Source organism: Temnothorax nylanderi, unplaced genomic scaffold (assembly GCF_030848795.1).
Source record: "Temnothorax nylanderi isolate EJ_2023f unplaced genomic scaffold, tnyl_v1.0 TNYL_tig0006_pilon, whole genome shotgun sequence".
NCBI lineage: Eukaryota > Metazoa > Arthropoda > Insecta > Hymenoptera > Formicidae > Temnothorax > Temnothorax nylanderi.
This window is the reverse complement of record NW_027249068.1, coordinates 2,423,989-2,448,393: the sequence shown is the minus strand read 5'-3', so window position 1 is coordinate 2,448,393 and position 24,405 is coordinate 2,423,989. Positions and strand designations below refer to the sequence as shown.

The following is a 24,405-nucleotide window of genomic DNA, read 5'->3' as shown; positions in this document are numbered from 1 at the left end:
AAGATGGATTTATTTTCCCAGTTGGTTGCGTTTGCACGCGGCCCAAGGCCCAACGGCCCTCGAGAGTCGAGAGTCGAGGGACTCGAGGCGGATGGCGGATGCGCGCGCAAGCGCGTCGACCATCTTGGGCGACTCGCGCGTACTCGTGTGCGTATTTTGGCGGTTTACCAGTTGCACGCGGCACGCGTACCACGACCACGCGCGCGGCGGCAAAGAGGTCGCGCGTGTCAAGTTAGTAATCCAGTTGGTGGTGCGTGGTGGGTTGCCGCGATCGCATCGCATCGCGTAGCGTGTAGCGAGTAGCTTGAGTGACAACGTTTTGCGGCAAGTGTACCGATTGTGTGTGAGAGAACCGAGGCGAACGGTCTCGACCGGGAGAGGTGAGAGAAAGCGAGAAGTATCGCCACGGCCGACGGAGTGGCAGCGCGCCGCGCGCCGCGACGATGGAGCTGCACACGCCGAAACGGGAGCCGCGGCCGCGGCCGTCAGCGGAGCCGCTCGACCGCAGCCCGTCGATGTGCGACACGACGCTCTACCCCTGGAACTGGGGCGAGGAGGCGCGCAACGTGAACCTGAGCCCGGGCAGCTCGTGCTCCTCGCCGGAGTACCGGGAGCAGCACGTCGCGGGACTGGGACTGGAGGCGAGTGGCGGGAGCGCGAACGGTAGATCGGCCGCCGGCAACGGTTCCGAGAGCCACCGGCGCGGTCGGCCGCGCGCCGACGCACTCACGAATCTCATGAAGCAGGGCAGCACGTCGCCGAGCAGCATCAAGTGCACCTTCTGCAACCGGGTGTTCCCGCGCGAGAAGAGCCTGCAGGCGCACCTGCGCACTCACACGGGTAAAAGTCCATTTCTCCCGCGCCGCCGACGCCGACGCCGACGCCGACGCCGACGCCGACGCCGACGCCGACGCTACGACGCCGCGACGCCGAGAAGCCGCGCGCTGCTTTATTTCAATCTCCGCCAACCTCTCCGCGATCCTCGCGAGCGAGAACGCGATCGTCGCGCGCGCGTCCCGCCAATCGGCCATCATGCCGCGCTTTAAATACTTAAATGGCTCGCCTCGCGTCACTCGCGTGCCGGCGCGGCGCGGCGCAACGCGTGTGGAAGTGTGGACGCGTCTCCGACCCCGACTCGCCAGGCGGTCGCGGCTCGTCGGTTGCGCGCGAAATTTACGGCACGGCGACACGTGTAAAACGAGCGACGGTCGCGCCGAGTTGCATGAGAATTTTCATTGCTTCGGAGTGGCGCGACGGAGGGGTGGGCAGGGTAGGGCCGAATGTGTTTGTGCCCGCGTTCCTGACGTTCCCGTCGCGTCGGTCCGTTACGGCACCAAGTTGCGCGGTCTTTGTCTACGAACAACGAAAAAAGGACGCGGCGACGCTTTTCCGCTTTGCGGCGTGATGAAAAACAAGGTTTTTCGACAATGTTACGAACGTTCTTGTATGCCGTGTTCTTTCTTTCATAACGGGACTGATAGAATAGAGTAAACTAATGTTTAGCAGATATTTATATCAAAGATTGAGCTGTGTATTAATCGTTTTAAAATTGTTTCAACATTTTGATAATTGGTATTTTGTGATTAAATTTACAGTTAATTGAAGAAATTAAAATTTAGCATGCTCAAACAAAACATACACATGTGCAAATAAAATTCCGTTTTGTATTAAATAAATTATGAAATAGAGGAATGATATTTCATAATTTATTTATATGACAAATATGAGATAACAGATGAAATATAATGAAAAATGTTCGTGTTATGACCACAGGAGAACGTCCATATCCGTGTGACTATCCTGGATGCATGAAGGCTTTCACCCAATCGGGACAACTCAAGACTCATCAACGATTGCATACTGGAGAGAAGCCATTTTTATGCACCGAACCAGGTTGTGAGACGAGATTCACTCATGCCAACAGACATTGCCCTGATCATCCGTATGCCAATCTTACGAGATCGGACGATTTTGTACTAAAGCCAGTGTCCGAGAACACGGAATTGCCATACGATGTAAGTCGATGGTTGGAGCGTTACAAGATGTCCAGGGAACGAGAAGATCGAACTCCGACTGGGAAGAACGATCGAAAAAAGAAGACGTGGAAGAGCACCGCCGAAAATCACAAGAGGATAAAATCCAGAAAAGGCCTCATGATGGATATAGCGGGGGAGCAGGAAAATCTCGATCGCAATCCGTCGAATCAACGGTTGCACTGTGGGGAGAATCAGGACAGTCAGGAGGAGAGCCAGGATGAGGATCCAGCGGAGACGTGCTGCGCGATACTGCAAACATCCGAGGATGAGGAAGCGTCGAGCGCCAAGTTAGCGATCAGCTCGCTGAGAAGACCCTTGGACAGACTACAACCAAAGAAACGATGGCTACGATATGCTTGCTTGGAGCAGCAGCTAGACCTAAATGAGGACGTTAAACCTAACAACGTAACGGCCGTGCGCAAGATTGACGAGAAACAAATTCTGAGCGGGTCTACGGAATCGCCGCAACTCCAGTGGTACACGACATTCTTGGACAATTCTGTCACGGATAATACACCTGCATCGACTCTGAACATCAAGCTGGAAACTCCGATTGCACAACAGTTGGAACCCTTATATGCTGCTTCTGATATGTCCTGCATGATAAATCACAACAACGAATCGCCAAGAACAGCGGAGGAAAATGTATACGTGCAGCCTCTGAACCATCCAGAGTGGAACTCGCTAACTTGCTTGTCAAATGATCACAGTATTTTTCAACCTAATATTAACGAAACCACTGTAACGATTCAAGGTTCTGAAGTTACGTGTTCGCATTTTGATTACGCGGAACAGATCGTTCATAGAGAGACAATGAATCAGGATATGCTGGCGAGCTGTTGTATCAGCGAAAACGAAACTAGACCGACGGTACTGATGTTGGCTGGTAGTTCCAATATCAGCAAGGAAATTGTTCCAAAACCACCCGTTGTAATAGATCCTGTGAAAACGGAGACGGAAATAGTTGGCGTTGAGCAGGAGGACAATATGAGCATAGCTAAATTACCGGTACAGGAAGACAACCAGAAATGGCAGGGTGCTTTGGCATTGATGGAATTAGCTAAGACGCAAGAAGAGGCGAGAATCTTAGCATGTCTTGATCATAATGTAAGTGACGAATGTTCCGCGGCTTCAGAATTACCATTATAGCCACATACAGACTGTGATTACAGGTTATTGTAACTTTGTTATTTTTATATGCAAGAAGAAGAGCGAATAAAAGCTGTCCACTCATGTAACACAGTCCATTTATCGGCATACAAACGTAAAAGCAATCTCTTGCTGTGAAACACATCTGTTTTCTTTCTTCTTATTGATTACTTTAACTTTTATTATTCTTACGTGATGAATTGTGTTTGTTTTAACTCCAATGGTTTTCTGAATTTTTTAATTTCATGTGTTAATTATTATATATACAATATTGATGAAAACAGGGTAAGCCTGTTTACTGTTACAATCAATTTTCTTCCATACGCTTAGAAAAAAGCAAATGTGTCTCATAGGATTAAAAGGAATCTTATTACTTATTTTTACTGCATAATAATCGTTTTTCACACAAATCGATTTAAAAGAGTATTGTAATTAAGTTTGTTTTGTTTTGTTAGCGCAAAACCGCAGAATTGTAAACATGCATGTAAGCACATATTTACATGTTTATTTTTTTTTTTGCTCCACAGTTTATTGTTATTATATTATAGTAGAGACTTGTGTGATACTTATTTTAAGAATAATGAATACGAGAATGAAAGAATAAAAGTGTCAACAACATTAAATTGAGTTTATAAAGTATTTAAATGGAACAAAATCAACGACTATTTATTAAGTATAATAAAAAGTAAGTTTAAATCCCGAATTTAATTTTCATCTATTCGAAATAATTTATGAGCATGTGAAACCAGCACGTTGAATGTAATACATCTTAGATTATTTATGAAATCTGATTTTTATTAAAAATATTTATTTAATCACGCTATGGAATACACGTAGTAGTCTTTTGTCGAAACCATCTAAATCTTCCAAAATTTTGTGGAACGAATTACAAGTATAGAATTTTGGAAAATGCAGATTCTACATCAATATGTTTTCACGATAATTTTTTTCAGACCAGAGATTGTATCTTGTCGACTTTGCACCATGATCTTTATTCTTAAGTAATGTGATATTTATTTGACGCATATTGTTTATTCGTTAATGATGTGCCCGTGTTTTCTTCTTTTCAATTATCTGGTTTTAAAGAATTTTTTTACGTGACTTGTGAATTTTCTATTTGAGTACGTCGCTGATGAAGAGCACAAACTATCATCTTGGGCATTTTTACAAATTATATCAGTCCGGGAATATCTAGAGATAATTAATCTAACGTTTTCACCGTAGATTCAATACTAGTTGCATTAATAGTTCTACATATTACATGACACTAATTGTAAGTATGTGACAAATATATTAAGTATATTTCATCCTTATCTAAATACAATTGCACTTCTGACAAGTATTCCAATATATATTTACAAAAATTATTAAAATATTTGTTATCCTTATCAATTGCTGACAATCTGTCTAAAATGTATGCTTATCCTCATCAAATGCTTCAATTGTATAATTTTTATGTGGTATCTGCATCAGTCTTTCATTTCGACATTTATTTGTTCTATAATATGTACATTATATATACTTTACCTATAATTCTCTGCATTCCTCAAGAATAATATCTTAATCAAAAAATTCATGGTGTCACTTTCAGAATTGTACAAATTCTCAGTCTCATTTCTCTCTCATTCATATTCATCTGAAAGATATTAACAATGAGATTGTGTTCATAGATAAAGATATTATTTTAAAATGGAAGGAGCGTACCTCAATATCCTTCGGCACGTTTCGTAATTTCTCTGACTATATCAATTTCGTTCGCGTTTCAATTTTTGCCTGCACCTCGTCAATATCTCGGAATGTAAGAACGTCGGCTTTATTAAAATCCCATTATACCTGTCATTCCTTCGTGACGGAATGCTGAAATTTCCGACCACTTTCGACATTTTGTTATCGCGTAACATCGATGAGAGATCGTTTTGCCAGGTGCGATTTTAAACTTGTGACCCATTATTTTAAATTTGCGAGCGTAAACAATGTTTTTTTTTTTTCTTCGGACTCTCGCCGAATAACGAGGTTTTGAATGCTTTCAACTAGAGGTCACGCTAAACGTGAGTTTCGATTGGCTGACAGAAGAGCGACAGAATCGGCGTGAGAGGGCATATCGATGAAAACGCGACATAAGAAGAGGAAGAAAGGAGAAGGGCGTATAGTGACGTCACGATCGGCGTGCTGCTCTTTCCTGCTCCTTCCGCTCTTTCCAGCTAACCAGGCTAACCTTCGTTGACGTCGGTTGGCTGAGTGATTGTATGTAGCTTTTTTCAACTACGATTAAAAGATTAGATCCGTCAAAATGGTTTCGAGGGCGACGTCGAGAAGGATTCCCGAGGCGGAGCCGCGTATAGACTACGTGCAATGTGACGGGCTGGTGGTGATGAAGATGGTGAAGCACTGTCACGAGGAGTCCTCCGGCAACATGGAGGTCGCCCAGGGCGCTCTTCTCGGCCTGGTCGTGCAGAATCGTCTGGAGATCACCAACTGTTTTCCGTTTCCCAAGAACGACGAGATCATGGACGAGGAGGAGTATCAGCTTGCCATGATGCGAAGACTGAGATGGTGAGTGTCAGCATGAATATTCAAGAATGTCACATTACCATAATTGTGCCTTAGATTGCAAGGATATTATTTTGTTTAATGATATGCAGGGTGAACGTTGATCACTTCCATGTCGGTTGGTACCAGAGCGCAGACGTCGGCAATTTCCTGAATCTGTCTCTGCTGGAGTCGCAGTACCACTACCAGACTTCCATCGAGGAATCGGTCGTGCTTATTTATGACACCGCAAAATCTGCCAGAGGTTTCCTGACGCTTAAAGCGTACCGACTCACTCCACAAGCGATACAGATGTACAAGGAGAATGAGTTTACTCCAGAAGCTTTGCGTACCTTGAAAATTGGATACGAGAGTCTCTTTGTTGAGATCCCGGTAGTCATAAAAAACAGTAATCTGACGAATATCATGATGTCCGAATTGGACGAGATGATTCCTGAGGAACAGGGTACAAGGTACCTGGATCTTGGAACAGCCACGGTATTAGAAAACCAGTTGAGATGTTTAATGGATCGAGTGGATGAATTGAATCAGGAAGCGATGAAGTTTAACAGATATCAACAGTTGGTGGTTCGACAGCAGCAAGATAAGAATAGGCTGCTGGCCAAGAGAGCTCAAGAAAACGCTGCCAGGGCCGCAAAGGATGAACCGCCGTTACCCGATGACGATATCAATAAGTTGATGAGACCTCTACCAGTCCCACCAAGGTTAAATCCAATGATTGTCGCTGGACAAATTAACACGTACAGCGAACACATTTCGCAGTTCTGTGCTCAGAGCTTAGCAAAATTGTACATCACTCAAAGCCTGCAAAACGCAAAGGAGGCAAAATCTTCCCATTAATAAGATTACTGTACTGTACTGTATTACGAATATTTATAACATTCGAAGAAATGACTACAGAAATAAATGAAAGACATGTACAATTTTTCAAGAATTTCCATTCGTTTTTTATTTATTGTACTTTTTTCAGATTGAGTATTATCCATAAATAAAGAACCGTTATAATACACTATGATACAAATATTTCTGATAACATTTAATACTTGGATAAACTATAGCATATATATATAATTTGAAAACTATTCATATTTGTCATCAACTTATAAAATCCTTCGAAGCATTCAGCTGCCAGATCTTTGGTAGAACATCTCCGCATCTTCCTTTTATTCTCAAATCTACAGATTTATCGGCTCTAGTTTCGCCAATGTTTACTATTGCTATTGGCTTCTTGGCATCAATCGCTTGCAGGACAACCCTGTATGCGGAGAATGTACTGAGAGATGTTCCCAGAATTAGCAAGGCATCCAAACTCTCTATATTAGCCTTTACGTTTTGCACTGTATCATGTGGCACATTGTCCCCAAAAAATACAATATCCGGTTTTAAAGTGCCACCACAGTTATCGCAAGCAGGAACATTGAAGCCTTCTACTTGGGCCTGTCAAATATGTTCCGTTATCAAAATAATATTTATATTAGGTATTTAAAAACATTGCATGTACATATAAATATGACTATTATATGTACCTGTGACAATTCTACGTCACCGTCGGGCCTTATCATCTGGGCAGTTGCGATCATAGATGGATTGAGTTTTTGAAACGTTCTTTGAAGCTCGTATCTACATATTTTATGATCGCAATTAAGACACATGACTCTGAATGCTGTTCCATGTAACTCGATCACCTTCTTACTTCCCGCCTTTGAATGTAAATTATCTACATTCTGTGTAACAATACATCCTACCTTTCCGACATGTTCCGAGTGTTTCAGTATCTCGTGCGTAATGTTTGGTTCAAGAGAGGAAAATCTACAAATACACAGCTGATAAGAGAGATGTCGATACGTTTCTATTAATTTTCTAAAATAACGCAGAAATGTCTGAGCTACAGAAGGACAAACCTTGGCCATCCGATATAATTTCTGGCCCAGTATCTTCTTCTGGCTGTCTCACTGTCGCAAAATTCCTTATAAAGCATTGGTTTGTGATTGCTCCGGGCGTAAAGACCAACCTCGGCCGATCTGTAATCGGGGATACCGCTTTCCGTGGATATTCCTGCCCCGGTTAACACGCATAGACGTTCATGTTTATCGACGAATTTCTTCAATCTCGTCACATTTTCCGTTGACGCTGGATCACATTTTGGAACGAATGCGAGGCTCGACAAACGCGCTGCAAAGGATATACTCATAAATAACGATAGGGCACAGAGTCGCAACAAGGTGTTCGCGTTAATTTATTTTTATTTTTAAGTGTTGGAAAATATCTGTTAAAAATAATTCAACGCGAACACCTTGTTGCGGCTCTGTGCCCTATCGTTATTTACACGTTTGATCAACCATGATCTCTCGTTGGACGGAGTATAGATATCTTAACGCAAGAAATCTCTGCACGCGATGTAATACGTAGACTCGATCATTATTTTAGATTAGATCAGACTGAAAACAAACTTTAGCCGTTTAAACGGACATAACCAAAGCATACACTTACGATATAATCTTTCTGACGGAACACTCGTAAGAAGCTTCGCGTTACGGCAAGTACACCTCACGATCATGATGAAACCTATAATTTATCATTCTGTCATCATATCATATTCTTCATCATATCTTATCATATAAATATCAAAAATGCACATGCGTCAACACGTGTGAGCCGTGTGTCGTGTGGCTTTTAAATCTCCTATCCCTCGCGACATGGGACCCATGGGACACCGTCGAATCGCCATTGGCCGCGTTTGGAAAACACAACGATTCTCGATTGGCCAATAGCCATCGCTCGGAAGCGCTCGCCAATCGCGGGCTCTCCGAAACATTTCCGTATATATATATTTTGACGCGGGTTCGCGGATTCGCTCGAATTTCACCCAGCGATATTCAATTTCGAATTTCGGCTGCGTTCGGATCCTATAGTATATGTCGCGTGCACTATAGATTTTCAGCACCCAGGTGGGGAATCGGGAACGCACCCCTGAGAATGAAGTGTATACGAAGTACGCTGAATGTGTTCGTGCGAGAGAAACTCTCGCGATCCGGATCGAGTCGACCAATCGGGGCGCGGGTCGACGACACGCCCGATTGGTCGATCGCACAGAGTGTTCGCTGCTTCGCGATTGTGATTTGTGAATGGGCTTCAATCGTCGACGAATGCTAGTGGCCGACGGCCGTCGAACCCTCGTCGACGACAGCGCCTTCCTCTCATATCGCCTGTCCCTTTCCATCGTGTTCCGGGAACTTCTGCTGTAAACTCCATCTCCCTGTTTCCGATCCCCCTCGGCCAGAAACCGTACGGCTGTCGGCTAGCGTTGCGTGGGATCGCGGTGGCAGGAAGACAGGCAGACGCAGGCGACGAAAGGAAGGCAGCCAGGTGGTCGAGTCAAGCTGCTCGGAAGAAATCAACGGCGGCAGAAGAGTTGGGAATCGCGCGCCAGCCATTTTCTATTTTTGCATCGCACCGCGAGCCGCGAGCCGCGACTGCCGAGAGCGAAGAGAACCGAGTGCGTTGCGCGCGCGTGTGTGTATGTGTACACGGGATACGGGTACGGGGCCCTGTTTATCTCGTTGCGTGTGATACACGGGATCGATGGACTGACGGCGATCGTCGAAGGCGGACGAGAGCTGCTTGCGCTACGCGAGACCGTGTTGTGACATGAGATGACCGTGCGGCGACACGCGACAGAGATCTCCCGCGATCCAGTGCCACTCGCAGAATCGTCCGAGACCGTCTCGCTCGCGCGGCTACGCGTGTAAACTCTCACTCACTGCAATCTCCCCCCTTTATTCCAGTAAACACGCTCCTCGTTCTCTCTCTTTCTCTCTCTCTCTCTCTCCCTCTCTTTCTCCCTTTTTCTCCGTCTTTTCTCTTTCTCTCCGTCTGTCCTTCTCTTCCCCTCCTCTCGTCCCCTCCTCTCCCCTGTCCACTATTCGCTCATCTCTACGTTGAAACGCTCGGAAAAAGAGGTACACATCGCCCTATCGAGGCTTCGTCGATCGCTGGTCGAGCCGCGACACGTAGAAGGGAAAACCAGTCTGTGATACTAAACAGTACTAAGCAATATATATGCATATATATATATATATTTAGAGGTGTAAACTAATACGTGTAAGAGGTGCGCGCGCTCCCGTGGCATATGTGTGCGTGTGAGTGTGCGTGCGTGCGCGTGTAGGCGTGCGAGGTATAGCTAGAGCGCGATCGTGCGCGTCCCGCGTGTACGTGTGTATTTGCTCGCGCGCGCGCGCGTGCTCTCCCGTCCGTCTGTACGTGCGTGTGTGTGTGTGTGTGTGCGTGTGGGTGTTACGTACCACCGCTCGTGTATATGGTGTACGCGAGACATAGATAGAGATCGCATCTCGGGGAAGATAGCGAATCACAGGGAACGGTACGCCGGTATCCGCGCAGGACACCCCATCCTACCCTCCGCCGATCGACGAAGGCCGACGCGATCAACATCAACGGCGCGATGTCCGTCGAGGCTGTGACAAGTGACAAGCAGCAGCAGCCACCACCACCGCCACCGCCGACGGCGACGACCACCACGACGGCGGCGACAGAAACGGCGACAACGGCTGCGACGACGACGACGACGGCGGCGGCAACGACGGCAACGACGGCAACGACGGCGACCGCGACGGCGACCGCGACGGCAACGGCAACGGCAACGGTGGCGAAGAAGCAAGAAGGTAAGAAGTCAACATCATTTTGCTTTTCCGCTCCTCGGCTCCGAGACGACGACGCAGACAACCGCGACGAGAATCTCCCGAGATCTCGATCGTTATCGACGTCAACGAAGTCGGGAGATAACCTCGCGGGTTCGTTCGTTAATGGGAGTCGAATTGTTCGCTTTTTCTCTCGTTCTCCTCTCTCTTTCGTAAAACATTTGTATTCTCCGCACTGAAAACGGAGGAAAATTTGGAATGAGAGTACAGGAAGTGCAGGAAAACAGAGCTGACTCGGTGCTTCTGTTCGTTTGTCGGGATAACGCAGACGATTGAAGTACACTCGCTCTGTAGATTCGTAATGCTTCGTAGTGCATCCTCTGACCTGTCTGTAGATAAGCGTATAGTTAGAACCGACGTAAATGAAAGTCTTTTTTATCACTTATTAATCTTGCTTCCTTCGTCTGTCTTTGTCATCCTTTTTTCTAATTTCAAGATATTTAATACACAAACAAGGATGGCATTAGAACTTTGCCAATAATGTTCTTGCTTCCCCTTTATTATCTGTTTTAGAATCTATAGCATCATTGGCAATACAGACTCTTTTGATGAATTCTGTTCTCTTTCTCGTATTAATTCTCATATTCTTACACAGAAGATATTTATAACATGTATAAATATTTTATCGAATTAATTGCAAGAAAATTCCATTCTTTCTTCAAAGTACTATATAAAGGATGTAAATAAATTTCTGGCTATCGAGTTAAGCATATTCTTTTACATGTGTTCTAATATCTAATTTTAATATATCCCATAGGATTTGTCTGCATGGCGTACGTGACGTACGTGAATCTGTGTGCACTTCGGTGTATAGGATAATTTGTAATTTTTAGAAGTCTCCCTGGAAAAGAATCAGTTATATTTAAATCATCCCCCCTCCCTTCCGTAGCCAATCTTGATTGGTTTGCGAGAGAGATATCTTGTTCGAAGACGGTTGGAATCAGTCAGTCTGCGCTGTACTCTGCTTCCACGACGGCTTACATATATTCCTTCTGTATCAAGTTGTGCGAGTGATATACAGGCAGCGGATACGTAGAAAACTGACCATATCTAACGTCGAATAATTATCTCGATAACGGAAATAAGCTATTGTGAGGTCCGGTATGTTCAAAAAGTCGGACATTTAACATTTTCTTCCTCTTCACGAAGAAACACGGGAAAAACAAGAGTTTATTTTTCTAAGCCGCTTTGCTCCAAAGGACAAGAAGGCGAGTCTACCTGAAATCGTTTCGCTGATTCCAAGGCCAAGGAAAGGAAAGGGAAAGAAAAAGAAAGATTCCGCGATACTTGGATCTCGTTGGAGCTTTCTTTTTGCATCGATTTTTAAAGGAGAGTGCTTTCAGAGACATATCTTTTGTGGGAGAATCTCTCCCATAATTTTCTAGTGACTCGCGCCGAACAACGTATTCGTGACGGGACTTTATTTCGGAAATTTATTGACCCTTGTTTGCCCTTCACCTGTTTGTTTACATTGCCGAGACGGTTGCGCGAGGAAACATAACGAACGGTTAGATAGAGCAGAGCGGCCGAACAGATAAGAAAGGTATTATTCCTTGGGTTTTCGGCGCTTATTCGTGGCAGGACAAACGATATTACAATGAGACTCATCGCCGTCGATCGGTTTATCGGCTCGAATTGGTACCGCCGACCGCGGAAACGACCGCTGGTCGGCCCGACCGGGTCTCCTTTCTTGGACATCCTGGTCATGCAAACCAGGTCCTGCCGTTGGTTCCGGAAAAACAAATCTGTCAATCCTCTAAAGCGAGTGACCTTCCGTAAGTACGACCGCGTTGTGAGAATGCGCGAGAATTCTTGGAATCGGCAAATCGTTGTTAAATTTCGATGAGATTTGGTTGCTCAACAGCGAAGCCGTCCGGTCCGCATTTTTTCACATTGCAATTATTTTCTTTTATTTTTTTTTTATTTACAGGAGATGAAGCCATTATATCAATGTCGGTGGCCGGTGAGGTGACTGACGCTTCGATCATGGAAGTAGGCCGTTCTAGACCACAGTTTCAATATTCTCGGGTAAATATCGTTTTGCAAGTGTTGGAATTTCTCAAAATAATCTGTCCAATATCCATGCGATATATATATTATTAATATCTTTGTTTTTTTTTTTTTTTTTCAGGAGGAACTTATGCTGATAAAAAATTTGCGATTATCTAGACGTAGGCCTACATTCCTAGATGTCGCTTATAATAAGTGAGTTACAAAGATTTAGAGGATTTTAATCTTAAATAATCGAAATATCGACGTGTTTGTCTCGCTAATCGCGAACACTTTGTTTCTCTTGCAGCTCGCGAGGCGTTTGGGATCCCGAACGCTGGCATTCAGATAGAAAGCGTAGCGATACACCCCCGAAAGAAGAAAGGACTGGACGTGGTGATCAAATCACTGAGAATCATAGTAAGCGACGTAATAATGGCGATCCACGAGACCGAATACGTAAAGAGCAAGATGGCATCGTTTTGAGCCCGCAACGAAGAAGTTTTAATTCGGGATGTTTCGTTAACGTGAATCAGCCACCAAGCCGGCGTCCGGAGAGCCCGATTGGCAAAACAGAGGTACGCAGCCATCTCGTGATCGAGTCCCTTTTCCTGAGATGTGCGCGTCCCTGCGTCCGTCTTCATTTACATCGCTTTGTATTCTGTTTATAAACACAATTATGAAATACTTCACAGGTCAGCCATCGTGAACCTGTTCGTCGAATCGGTAGCGGCAGGATTTTGACACGAGATATATGGGACTTTAGAGCGGAAAATGAAAAGATCGAATCTGAGCGTGCAGATTATGGTTTTAGATCAGGCACGGCTGCTGGTGGCTCTCTGCGTGATCGTGATAATAGAGATAATCGTGACGGGAAGGAGCGGGACAGGGATCGCGACATGCGGGAAAGGGAACGCGACGGTCTGCGGGAGCGGGACGACAGGTTTGAGCGGAGATCATTCGGCCGGGATTATGGGGATCGTGGCGAGAGAGAGCGCGATCGTGGCGACAGGGGAGTGGAGCGAAATGAGCGGAACAATCATCAGATGGATCGCGATAAGGATCGCGGACGCGAGAAGAGATTCGGCAACGATCGTCGACGAGCTTACAGTGATACTCGTGAGGCGGACGAACCAGAATGGTTCAGCTCGGGACCTACGTCTCAACACGATACGATCGAGCTCAGAGGCTTTGAGGATATTCCCGAGGAGAAGGTAATGAGCAGCGGTAATGCCAAGAGTAAGAAACAAACCCCCGCGCAAAAGAAACGGGGCAAGAGGAATGCCACAGAGAAGGATGACAAACCGAATGAGAACTCGGCGGGTCCTAAAGGACGCAGCACTCCGACCGTTATGGATCAACCTATGAACGCTGTGCAGGCACCACATTCTCCGATTTCCGAACAGACTGAGCCACCTATCACTCAGAACAAAGAGAACGACGTTAGCGTGAGTACCGTCACTGGGCCAACGTCCGAATCGAGAGAGAACTCCAGTGCAAATCAGAATCAAGAGAATTCGCATCCTGATTTTAATCTGGATGAGTTCCTGAAATCTGATACGTTCTCTGGCGTCTCTGGTCTGTTGACGGTGAGTCACATCTCTTTAATCCATTGTAATATTCATGTCTCGAGAACATTTGAGATTACTTAATTTTTTTACGTCACTCAAGCAATTTTTTTCTTTTTATGTATAGAATGGTGTTGGCTCGAATAGTGGTACTGGGTCGCGATTCAGCCAATGGTTTAAAAGAGAAAGTCCAGTTCAGCAGGTGGATAGTCGTAGAGCTTCCATACAAGATGAATTGCTGAACAATTTATTGAATGACATCACCGAGCCAAATATTCAAATACCATCGGTGACGGAATCAAACACCTACTTCGCTCCAATTTCTCCGGCCAATACGACCAATAACACGACCACAAACGGCGTAAAATTACTCGAAATGTTACATCGCGGTAACAAGCCAAATCAAAATGGTCAGGGTGATGCGAGTAACACGGCTATACCTATGATGAAAAATTGTTCTATTAAAGATTTGGGTAAGACAGATGTTTTATCGAATATTATCGTCAAGTAAACAAATTATTACAGTGAAACATGATAGGTATAAATTTCTTTTTAGAAGTTGGTGGTAAAGTTGTACACAGTTTGGAAGAATTGGAAGCACGTATGCGGGGTGGTGCTCCTCCACCTGCAACTTCGACTGATGCACCCCGTGTAAATAAGACTGAAGAAGATCTCTCTGCTTTTAAGAAACTGGTAAGTCGATATATGATAATTTAACTTTGTTTCACAAATGTATCAAAACAATTTTTTTTTAGCTTGCTCAAGTGACTGGAGGACAAGCTGTGCCTGCAGCTAACGGACCTATCACCCAAAAACAACCTGTAACTTTAATGCAAGTAAGTTTATATTTAATTTTTTTTGCTATATATCAATTAAAACGTATATAATTTGCATTTCTTTTTCATTTTTTGTCTTTCAGTTACTTAATTCGCAATTTAAAACTCAGCCGTCGTCGATGCCACATCAACCGCCCGCAGAACCAATTCATACTACAACATTTAATCATGTTGGTCCTCTTGGTCCTACTCAACATCCGCATCAGGCTCAGATGCAACATGAGAATCTATTGAAAGTCTTGCAAATACAGGTATGATATATATATATATATATATATATATATATATATATATATATATGTTATATATCATTCTTTGTTTGATGATCAATATACGATGAATTTTGACAAATGACTATGTAATATTAACAGCAACAACAACAGCAGCAGCAGCAACAACAAAAGCAACAACAGCAACGACATTCCGATATGCTATCGATGATGATGCAAGGTAATCAGCGGATGCTAGGTGTTAGTCCAGTACCGACGGAGATGCAAATGATGATAAATAATGTCCCGTCGAGCCAAGAGCTTTTGCAACGACCGGAAGCTCAAGCGATCATTCAAGGTTTACAGCAAGGGGAGATTACTAGGCAACATCTAATACAGCAATTGCAGGTCAGTTATTTATGATTATTTGCAATAGACTACACATATTTATTAAACAATATAATAAAGATATTTTTTAATTGCATCTTTGATAGAATCCTGCAATGCAGCATCGCCATCGAGAAGTGCTGGTGAACATTTTGAAAATGTATGGTGGCACCACACCTCGCACTATAAGTCCACATCCTCATCCCGCTGCCCCTATCCCTCAGGATCACATACTGCAACAGATGCTGTATCAACAACAACAACAAAGAATTCCGTCTCCTATGAATAATGGTAAGACGTTTTATATGCTAACAATCTTTTTTAAATTTTTCTCTTATTTTGTCGTAAAGGCCAATTAAAAGTCTAGAAACTCTAATTTTTAAATTCAAATTGAACGATTTTGTACTGTATTTGGAATGCAGCTTATTGTCCACCTCCGATAATATCACCAAATTTAACAGCTAATCCTAGTACTTTAACAGTACAACATCCAGGTAATACAGTAAAACAATACAATAAACTTTGTATTTTGTAATTTTTTATATTATCTTTCATATATAAAAATATTTCTGATTAAAATTACATGAGAAAATGGCTACATATGTAGTGTTATCATTTGATACATTATTTCAATTTAAATTATGTGTTAGGCGATATTAATAAAGTTGAAAAAAAAATACTTTAATTTAAATAATTTACTTTTAAATAATTCTATGTAAATTATTATTATAATAGTGATACCACATAGAGTACCGTCACCAAGGGAGATTGTTATGCATACTCAGTCTATAATGCAAAGTGCTTTAATTAAGAAGAAATTGGAGGAGCAGCGTGAGAATTTCCGTAAGCGACAGGATCAGCAACAACAACAGCAGCAGCAGCAGCAACAACAACAGCAACAAGTTCAGCAGCAGCGCGCGTCAAGCCCTGTTAATTCACCAGCTAAGCAAACAGCGAGTCCGCTCGCTTTCACTCCAACTTCCGTTTTACGCAAAATGACTGCTGATAAGGAACCTGACGGTGCGAATCAATTCTGCCAAGTAGAAACGACCTCTTCTATCACTCCTGCAATTAATGGAAATGTTAACGGAAATGTTAATTCTCGCATGTCTAAAAACAATCATCAGATGCACACCGCGGCTTCTACCATTAATCTATCTAAGCTTTCTGATTCTGTCAATCAGGTGCAAAACGAGACTCTTAAAATGATCTTCCTGCATTCCGCTATAGCTAATAATACAAATAACAATTCCACTTTCGGTACGGAAGAATCGGCATTAAAGACCAAATATTTGTGTCCATTAGAGCAGAAAAAAGACACGGAAGATAATTCGAAAATTAACACAATAAAGGAAAACGTTTTCCTTGAGGTTAATAAAAATGCAAACGACGATGCAAAAACAACTAAGTCTGATGTGGTAGATGGTGATAACGATACCAACAATAACGATTGTGTCTCGCTTGATGAGGCACTAAAAAAATCATCTGAATTAGAAACGTTGGTAGACGAAAATAAAATGACCGCATCTACAGCATCAGACAAAATAAAGAACGTTGATTTGCAAAATGCTACTTTACTCGCAACCGGTGAAAACGTCTAATTGTGCTGTTACGTGGATGAGGAGTTTGATAAAGTGCACATTAATATTTCATAGAATAGTGAATTCTTAATTGTTATTCAAAGCTATGTTTTTCTTTCTATTATTTTTGCGTTATAATGAAAAGCAGCTGTTTTGTTTCTTCGTTTAATATCCACAGCGTGAGATGCTTTAGAAGCTTGAAAGATGTCTCTTTAATGTGACAGATATTTTGAAATATTATTTTTATTTTATATGTGATAAAAAAGCACTTTATAAAATAAACTCTTCATTTCTTAACATAGATTTATTACATTTTTGAATAGTATGTTGAAAGAATTTTTTTTTTTTATAATAAAATGCTTTATCCTGTCTCATCTGCTTCAACTTTCCTTTTTTTTACACACACTCACTTTTTTCCTATTTTTAATGTTGCATTTTTTCATTAATATATGAACTTGCTATGTTTGTACTTTTTCTACTTATGCCGCATTTCTGCTTGATCCTTATGCTTGCCAAAATTGCATGCGTTATGTTTTACAAGAAATGAATGTAATATAAATAAATGTGTAACTGACAGCTGCATTTATTATTACTCTTATAAAATCATTACACGTACAACTAATAATAACATATTCGCAATATAATTTATGTAATGATAATACAAAAATAATTATGAAATTGTTGATAAAAAAAAGTGGTAGGAAAAATGATAATAGAAATAGAAAATGTTGATAAATAATATTTAATAAATATTTAATTAATCTACAAGCTATGTGTGTGTATATGTGTGTATGTATATATATATATGTACGTATGAATGTATGAAAATGACATGAATCTTAGCCTTTAATTTCGCGAAGATGTTTATTGAAAGTTAATCTTAGTAAACATTTTTTAAAGAAAAATTAAAAAAAAAAGGCAAGCTTTAACATTTGTATTTATATCATAAATGTTCAGCTTTAAAGTATAGTCATAAAATTGCTTATCATAATAAAATTGTTATGTATTTGAATATAGGAAGCAGCAATGAGCCACCCAAATTGTCTACGCAAACTCAAGCTTCTCAGATGCAACAAATGCAGTCGGCTGCGGTTCAGTTACTTGCACAGGGAGCTCTCTCGAGACACACCGCATTGCGATCACAACCTGTTCAATCGACATGGTCAAACCCATCGCTTAAACAGCATCCAGGTTTCTATCTTTTTAAATCTTCCGTAAAGTTTCAGAGAAATTTTTTCATTATGATCTTATTATGGATAATAAGATAATAAAATCTTATTGTTGATTTTTATAAAATATCGTTTGGAAGACTTATTAGCAAAATGATGTAGCTACCATGTTTAATTGCATAAATTCTAATTTCAGGTCGACCTATAGTAAAAGGCGGTAATAATAGCAACGCGAGCGGTAATCAGTTCCAATATAATACGGGAAATGCGGAATTCCAACAGCAGCACAGAACGGTCCCGAATGTTTACGGCAATCCACCACGATCTAAACACACGATGGCAACTTCGTTACCGCATCATAATGTTCCACAATACAACGTAGCGCAGAACTCGATTATGAATCAAAGATCAAATCCTATGAATCCCCAGATGAAGGCGCAACAAGTCCCGACACATCTCCCTAACATGCAACAACAACAACCACCACACGGAACCGTTAACATGCAACAGCAACAACAACCACCGCAGAGAACTGTAAATACGTCGATGCAACTTGTCATGAGCCAAAACTATAATTCTAATCGCACAGGTAATGATTCGATGAAGTATAAACTAGTGTTTTGAAATAACTTCTGTAAAACGATTCCCGACTTCTACTTTTAAACATCAATATTTGCTGAACTCAGAATCCCTCCTTATCCTATTTACATTGATTTTCAGGTGTTTCTCCTCTCCCAAATCAGATTGCATGCAACGGTGTTCAGAAATCAAAAAAATAACCCATTCTTGGCTCTCCTTCATTTAATCCTGTCTTGACATCATTTATCTCTCCTTGGATTAAACTAAGTAAACAATTATTAATTACGTTGGAATGCTTTACGCTAGAGAATTTTATAATAGAATACCATCGGATTATATAAATAATATCGACAAATTATTATCGTTTTTAGTATCTTGCGTAATTAATCCGCATACATTATAATATTTGCCTTTGTTTAAACTAAATAATGTCTATAACATTGAATTACATGCACAGATGGACGGGCGATGCGATCGCAGCAGTTGAACATGGCAGTCGGCCGTCAACCTTCACCGGGCCTCGGATTTGTGGGCAGTAACGGAGGTGACCTTTCGCCAACATCTAATCAACTTGCGCGATGGTTCAGCCCAGAACTTCTCGCTCAAGCTCGGGCCGGCAAGCTTCCGGAGCTTGCACAAACAAACGTCCTGTCATTGGAAGAACTAGAAAGACTTCAACACGCATCAACCACAATAGTGCATAACTAAAGTGACATTGTACTCGAATTACGTTTCAATTTCACAAGCACGAAATTGCATTGGTAACGCTACTATTGGTCGGAGAATCGTTCTCTTCGTACATCTCCCTTTACGTCCGAAGCACCTGCGTAACATCCCCTACATAGATGCTGGATACATGCCGCTAAATTACAAGATGGTGCTCGCCTACGTAGATCTTTTTATCAAGTCTTCGTATTGACAAGAGGTTCGAAGTAATGCCACGTATTTTGATTAGGAATAGAGTCGATTAATCGGTTGAACGGTACTTCTCTTTCGAAAGATCTTTCGTCGAAAAACATTGCTGACATCGTTTGTGAAGCCATTTTTCCAAGTTTCGCGGAATGTTATTTAGAAACTACAAATGTACAGAATAGTATATGATATTAAGAACGAAGCGTTAGAACGAAGAAGCGGACAAGCTTTCTATGCATACGACGTATTGTTTATAAGACTGAAAAAAATGTGAAAATTCTTATTGTTGATTATATGACAAGCTATTAGAGCTTCATATGCGTACTTTCTAAATGACAACACACGATAAGATCTATTTGCCTAAGATAGGACTGCAAGTTTCTTATGAACAACTCCTGTCATTATCTAGCAAGAATCTGAAAATTATCTGGCGACTTGAGCAATTAATTTCAATGTTTTTTCATTCAGAGTATATTTGTACCAACCTCTTTTTTTTTTTTTTTTTTTGGTTAATGATTAATAGAGGTATTACAAGGATGTACTGTGAGTGTATTTTGCAATGATTCGTAAGTATTGAAAGCACCTTTATATGATTACGTTCCTTAAATTCGGAACAAAGCAAAGTGATAATTTTACTGCTGTCAGCAGGCATAAAAATATAGTATATATTATGTATGTGTCTAATGCAAAAACTTAACGTTGTCGCCAGCAGGAATAAGAACTAGATAGTCGATATGTTTAATCTAGTATTATTTATAGAGTACGTCGTGCGCTTGCTTATTTACAATGGGACTTGCAAAAACCCTTAGGCAAATAATACGCGAACTCCTCGAACTTGTGAATTGCAAGCTAGCACCTGATTACAATTACTTACACAGAGCGGTGGTGTCGTATTTAATATTCTATTCGTATTACTGCAAACAATGCGACCTTATTAACACGAAAAGCGAAATAAAACGATGAGTATGTGACATCAAGTCGTACATATATTATAAAAAATAAATATATAATATATACTTCTCGTGTGTAGAAGAGCGCGTGAGAGTGCGATGTCATTATCCTGATCGAAAGTGATATATAGACCGACCTGTCTCTTAACAAAGAAACTCGGAAGATACATGGAAGAATCGTTCGCAGAATTAATTAAAGAGGATAACATTCCATACCAGCCAATAAAGGATCAAATTAAACGAGATATCTTTGAGAATTTTGACATCAATACTGTTGCCAACATGCGTTTGTTTTCGATTTAATTGTTTATCTCAAGATTACATTTTCCATGTAATTACACAAAAAGGATATATATCCTTTTGCGGACCCGCTTTAAAACGATGATTTCTGTTAAAAGTTCACTTTACATTTCGAAAGAAGATAATATTGTTTACTATTTAACTGTACATTAGAGTCTCATGTGCGAATAATTGCATTTTTCTTTTTTCATAATTCATTTAGCATGCAATTATACTCTCACACCTTTAAGAATTACAGTTGGAAAGGCGAAATAATTTGTGCAGTATTTTGCATAAAAAAAGAAAAAAAACGAAAGAACATTAGTATTTTATATTGTAAGAGAAATATTTATCTTTTTCTTTTGCTAATTGCTTGACGCTTGTATAAATGAGTTACCTAGTCTAATTTTTAAATATGGATTACGTTCATAGTTTACTTTATTGCATATAATAACCTTTTATAATCGCGTCTAATTGTATAAGGGGAAGAGAGAGAGAGGGAGAGCGCGTTATATAAGGAACTCAAAGTAAATTTACGTATTTGAAGGGAAATAACGTAAAGTTAATTTTCATAATTATTTTATGCTTGCAGATAAAATTATAAACTCAAGTTTGCGTAATGCATGCAATTACGAAAAAATACCCTAATAATACTGTATAATTTTGATAAAAATTACGTGTGTCAAAATCAAAATATTTTATGTTAGGTACAGCGTAAACATTATTTGCATCAGTACCACATTGATTCACACACATTTATTTTCGCCATTGAATCTGGCTGTCTGAACATTTTTATTTATGTAAATGCAAGGGATACGTAATCTCTTGTACGGCTTATTATCTAATGTATAAAAAATATATTCTTTATAATATGGTAATATTTTATAAGAAACAGCTCTTTAAGAACATGCGCGCGCGCGCACGTTCTATTCTATTTGTAACACTTATTTACATTCAACAGTCGACTAGATTCTTAACTGATATATTAATATGTGTTGAGTTATATTTTGTATATATCAACTACATATATAAATATATATAAATGTTTATATTATATTTAATAAAATGGAATATATATATATATATATAAGATATGTTGCAAGAAACATTTTATATATATATATATATATATATACATATATATGTTATAATATAATATAATACGAAAAGATGAATGTCGAAAATAATTTGCACGTAGACGACGATTACGGGCATGGTACATATGAGCTATTCGTAATATTTGCAACTCGTGAAATTTCGAAAAATGCAAGACGGCTTATGGGACTCTAACATTAAATGTACTCGTCGAAATACATTACATGGTACAAATGATACTTGTGCGTGTGTGACAGAGAGAGAGAGAGAGAGAGAGAGAAAGAAAAGAGTTTTGTTTTTGTAGCATTTCCATTCGACATTTTTTCATTTAGCGAACGTAAGGGCGATTTTTTAGATTGTATCTCGAACCGATTTATATCACCGTAGGTTTACCTCAAGCGTCCATGAGTGTACAAAGCGTATTAAAACGAAAAGTAAAGGGAATTAAGTCATACAACCATGATATCCGAATGCAAGTATCATCGAAGAAAGATAGAGAGAAATTGGAATTTCTGATCGCTATACTAACATTATTTTGCTAAACGTAAAAAGAAGCGCGAGGTACCGACCAAGATGTTCTACGTTTATATCTTTAAAACGCGTCTGAGGACGGTTGAGAAACGCGTCGAAAGCCGATCGTTCTAGCGTTAAAGTGTAAACTTGGGAAACGTTCTCCGGGACCCCGCGTTTCTTCGTAAACGTTTGTCGGCTTGGTGGTAGCGATTTTTAATTCTCTTGAGACAAAGGACTCTGCTACATTTTGGATCGCTGCTGCGTATCGCATTTACATTTAGCTTGACGTTTCTTGGACGACGACGAAAACGAAGCTCTCGTTTACCAATATCCGGTGGAGGAACGGAAGCAAAGCGGAGAAATTGTGCGACCGAGATGCGCGAGGGGACATTTGATCAATGATCTTTTTTATAAGACGCAATCGTGGCGATTACACTTCTGCTTTCATTAAATGGAAAATATTTGCGAGCGAGACCCGCCTCGTCCGATGCATTTGCGGACTTAAAGATTGTTCCGTAACTCGAAGACACGTTTTTTGTAAATAAATCGATTTCCGAGCAAACGCTAAAACGTACGTTTAGTCTGTGCACTGTGGGTCGATGACTTGTAAATAAAGTTACTGAGTATTATATTACGTGAAGTCGAGAAAGAAAAGTGTCACAAATAAATACAAGAAACTGTAATTATTATCCTCGTCACGTCATTCGTCTTGCCGAGATGGCCGGTCGCTCTTGAATCACTTTTCTTTAATATTTGCTCGTAAAAGGTCGAAAGATACTTGATTTACTGAATTGATGATATATTTGAAGTTTTCTGGCATCTGCCAGACGCTCTTTTAAAATTTTAAAGCGATTGAATTGTGCACGATTATTCATCGATGTGTTGCTTTTAAATTTACAAAAACATAATCGTCATTTTATCGAACGTAATTGAGCCAATCACAGCGAGAATAAGTCACGTGGATCGCGCTCGAGTCGCTGGATCTATAGGAATGGCGGTCGAGCTGCCATGTTTACTCCAAAGCTCTACGACGTCCGTGGCAAGAAATCAAATGACGTACGTTTCTCTCCGAGGAAGCAAGGTGAAATTTTAATTTATCAAGTATAGTGTATTTTTCACACTCGACATTTTCATATTGGCACGAAATCCAGCCAAATGGAAGCGTTAAATGACATTATAAGAACGAATTAATGTGAGAGAACTAAATAGGTATTTAAAAATGAACAGTTAACTACTCTATCAATCTACTGACTCGAGGCGCATGTCTATGCGCTTCTACACGCTAGAGGGCACACGCTGCGGAGTCTGCGACCGTAAAAGAAAAAGGAAATGGCGAATTTCCGTGAAGACGGTGCACTGTGCAGGCGTGCAGCTCGCCCGCACCGAGAAATTTTCTTTCCCCGCACCCCGCACCCCGCACCTGGTTGGAGTTCTCACGCCGCATCTCGTGAATCTCGTCCTCTAGAGGTTTCGACCGACCCGAGCTGAACCCGAAAGTCCTCCTAGACGCGAATCCATCCTACGAATCTGCGGAATAGTGTTTCAGGTTGTCCGCGACTCGAGTGCGAAACGACGTGTGCGATCAAGAATCTCTTTCGGGCGAATTCCGGGCATCGAGGAGTTTCCGGACACGGCGATTCGTCGGGGTGTTCGAAATTCAAAGCGATCGACTCCGAGAGTGACCGAGAGCCGATTCACCGTTCTCCGTATTCGACGTGGTCTCTCGCTCGCGGAATCGAGAGATCTCTTCGGAGCACGCATCATGTATATTCTAGCGGAGTTAGAACTTGGAATATTCTCGCAGGCAGATCCCAGGCTACCGCAGCCTCGAGTGTCGATTGCTTCACCTTCCTTTCCTTCGCCCGGACCGCGCGATTACGCTACCATTG

General features: G+C 41.3%; 4 protein-coding genes across 8 annotated transcripts; 3 read left to right on the top strand and 1 right to left on the bottom strand.

Moving 5' to 3' along the window:
• The first annotated feature begins 177 nt into the window (after nucleotides 1-177).
• Nucleotides 178-4,013, top strand: LOC139779122 (uncharacterized). The gene is made up of 2 exons (XM_071717384.1): nucleotides 178-840; nucleotides 1,774-4,013. Exons 1-2 carry the CDS (start codon nucleotides 444-446, stop codon nucleotides 3,183-3,185), a joined length of 1,809 nt encoding a protein of 602 aa, XP_071573485.1. The 5' UTR covers nucleotides 178-443; the 3' UTR covers nucleotides 3,186-4,013.
• Nucleotides 4,014-5,356: 1,343 nt separating this feature from the next.
• Eif3h (eukaryotic translation initiation factor 3 subunit h) lies at nucleotides 5,357-6,669 on the top strand. The gene is made up of 2 exons (XM_071717432.1): nucleotides 5,357-5,738; nucleotides 5,828-6,669. Exons 1-2 carry the CDS (start codon nucleotides 5,476-5,478, stop codon nucleotides 6,573-6,575), a joined length of 1,011 nt encoding a protein of 336 aa, XP_071573533.1. The 5' UTR covers nucleotides 5,357-5,475; the 3' UTR covers nucleotides 6,576-6,669.
• On the bottom strand, nucleotides 6,656-8,897 carry LOC139779172 (NAD-dependent protein deacylase Sirt4). Of its 2 annotated transcripts, XM_071717451.1 has the most exons (5): nucleotides 8,372-8,897; nucleotides 8,226-8,300; nucleotides 7,637-7,907; nucleotides 7,262-7,544; nucleotides 6,656-7,172 (listed from the first exon to the last, which is right to left on the bottom strand). In XM_071717451.1, exons 2-5 carry the CDS (start codon nucleotides 8,290-8,292, stop codon nucleotides 6,831-6,833), a joined length of 963 nt encoding a protein of 320 aa, XP_071573552.1. In that variant the 5' UTR covers nucleotides 8,293-8,300; nucleotides 8,372-8,897; the 3' UTR covers nucleotides 6,656-6,830. The 2 variants fall into 2 exon arrangements, with proteins under 2 accessions (XP_071573552.1, XP_071573545.1); XM_071717444.1 differs by having other exon boundaries at nucleotides 8,226-8,897.
• A 128-nt stretch (nucleotides 8,898-9,025) lies between these two features.
• On the top strand, nucleotides 9,026-23,199 carry LOC139779106 (uncharacterized). Of its 4 annotated transcripts, none has more exons than XM_071717362.1 (16): nucleotides 9,026-10,414; nucleotides 12,381-12,478; nucleotides 12,582-12,655; nucleotides 12,750-13,017; nucleotides 13,135-14,028; nucleotides 14,135-14,480; nucleotides 14,567-14,700; nucleotides 14,763-14,843; nucleotides 14,927-15,094; nucleotides 15,215-15,460; nucleotides 15,547-15,730; nucleotides 15,862-15,933; nucleotides 16,175-16,459; nucleotides 18,037-18,210; nucleotides 18,385-18,777; nucleotides 19,225-23,199. In XM_071717362.1, exons 1-16 carry the CDS (start codon nucleotides 10,195-10,197, stop codon nucleotides 19,473-19,475), a joined length of 3,888 nt encoding a protein of 1,295 aa, XP_071573463.1. In that variant the 5' UTR covers nucleotides 9,026-10,194; the 3' UTR covers nucleotides 19,476-23,199. The 4 variants fall into 4 exon arrangements, with proteins under 4 accessions (XP_071573463.1, XP_071573454.1, XP_071573480.1 ...); XM_071717353.1 differs by having other exon boundaries at nucleotides 9,028-10,414; nucleotides 14,564-14,700; XM_071717371.1 differs by lacking the exon at nucleotides 9,026-10,414 and adding an exon at nucleotides 11,413-12,225 and having other exon boundaries at nucleotides 14,564-14,700.
• Nucleotides 23,200-24,405: the final 1,206 nt, after the last annotated feature.

Coding starts and splice junctions, on each gene's coding strand:
- LOC139779122 (XM_071717384.1), top strand. CDS start 444: ATGGAGCTGCACACGCCGAAACGGGAGCCGCGGCCGCGGCCGTCAGCG. Junction 841..1,773: donor GCACCTGCGCACTCACACGG/GTAAAAGTCCAT, acceptor TTATGACCACAG/GAGAACGTCCATATCCGTGT.
- Eif3h (XM_071717432.1), top strand. CDS start 5,476: ATGGTTTCGAGGGCGACGTCGAGAAGGATTCCCGAGGCGGAGCCGCGT. Junction 5,739..5,827: donor ATGATGCGAAGACTGAGATG/GTGAGTGTCAGC, acceptor AATGATATGCAG/GGTGAACGTTGATCACTTCC.
- LOC139779172 (XM_071717444.1), bottom strand. CDS start 8,292: ATGATCGTGAGGTGTACTTGCCGTAACGCGAAGCTTCTTACGAGTGTT. Junction 7,908..8,225: donor TCCGTCAGAAAGATTATATC/GTAAGTGTATGC, acceptor TATCCTTTGCAG/CGCGTTTGTCGAGCCTCGCA. Junction 7,545..7,636: donor AATTATATCGGATGGCCAAG/GTTTGTCCTTCT, acceptor GTGTATTTGTAG/ATTTTCCTCTCTTGAACCAA.
- LOC139779106 (XM_071717353.1), top strand. CDS start 10,195: ATGTCCGTCGAGGCTGTGACAAGTGACAAGCAGCAGCAGCCACCACCA. Junction 14,701..14,762: donor TCTCTGCTTTTAAGAAACTG/GTAAGTCGATAT, acceptor ATTTTTTTTTAG/CTTGCTCAAGTGACTGGAGG. Junction 15,461..15,546: donor ATCTAATACAGCAATTGCAG/GTCAGTTATTTA, acceptor CATCTTTGATAG/AATCCTGCAATGCAGCATCG.